General features: G+C 35.4%; 1 protein-coding gene across 1 annotated transcript in view; it reads right to left on the bottom strand.

Moving 5' to 3' along the window:
* LOC119581853 (F-box/LRR-repeat protein 15-like) overlaps nucleotides 1–881 on the bottom strand; it is a gene marked incomplete in the record, with an annotated part of 6470 nt that overhangs the window by 3203 nt on the left and 2386 nt on the right. The window contains 2 exon segments of the mRNA XM_037929995.1: nucleotides 17–230; nucleotides 369–547. Coding sequence (XP_037785923.1) covers nucleotides 17–214 — 198 coding nt within the window.

Here is an 881-nt window from a genome sequence, read left to right as displayed (position 1 = left end):
GCTTGTTGCATTATACCTTCTGAAAGACTTCATCTGTCATTTTTGATGCAGTCAAATCAAGTTTCTCACAAGCCTGCATATAAGCACAGAACAAGGCTTCAAATTTCTTGCAGACTCCACGAAACCGCCATAAGTCTGCTGCGGACAAGTGGGGAAATATGTAGCAGTATATTATGTCTTCCCACGGCAGGTCTGTCAGTTGCAATGGTCCCATGGTATTGGTCAATCAGCTGGAAAATATGGGACCAAGTTAAGGATTAAAACATACAGCTATGACTCTGTGAAATATCATCTAATGTATACACTGGTTACTTCCATGATACTCTTCTGAAGAATTCTGATAAGAATGAGAATGTCAATTTACTTACCTTAACTCCACTACCAATAATGGTGATCAGTGCCAAACTAATGCTGTTCCTTCCAGATATTCAATAAGTTGCTTCTCTGCGACTTCTGGATTTTATGCAAATTACTTTTCATATCCTTCACCATACAGCCTGGTGCTTCTGTTCTAATTTCATGTTTTACACAAACTTTCTATAACCATCTGAAAATGCACATAAAAAATATAAACATAAATACACTTAATAAACTTTTTTATATGAAAAATAAAGTTAAAATAAGAAGTACTTTAACAATACTTCTGTTTAAAAAAATGGAAGAAAGTTAAAATCATCATATCAAACTCAAAAGTCAATCTTATCAAATTGTCTAATACTCTTCATATCAAATGTTAATCAATTTCAGACTCATGTCTGTTGATCACAAGCACCCATCACATTCCAGTCTGTATAGTAATGCACTTTTTGGCAAGATTTCTGGTGCACAAGGGCAAAGCTTCCAGGGTGTTGGTAAAACCCATAGGCAAAACCCATAGGCAC

This window comes from Penaeus monodon, chromosome 15, assembly GCF_015228065.2.
Source record: "Penaeus monodon isolate SGIC_2016 chromosome 15, NSTDA_Pmon_1, whole genome shotgun sequence".
NCBI lineage: Eukaryota > Metazoa > Arthropoda > Malacostraca > Decapoda > Penaeidae > Penaeus > Penaeus monodon.
This window is presented reverse-complemented; position numbering and strand designations above follow the sequence as displayed.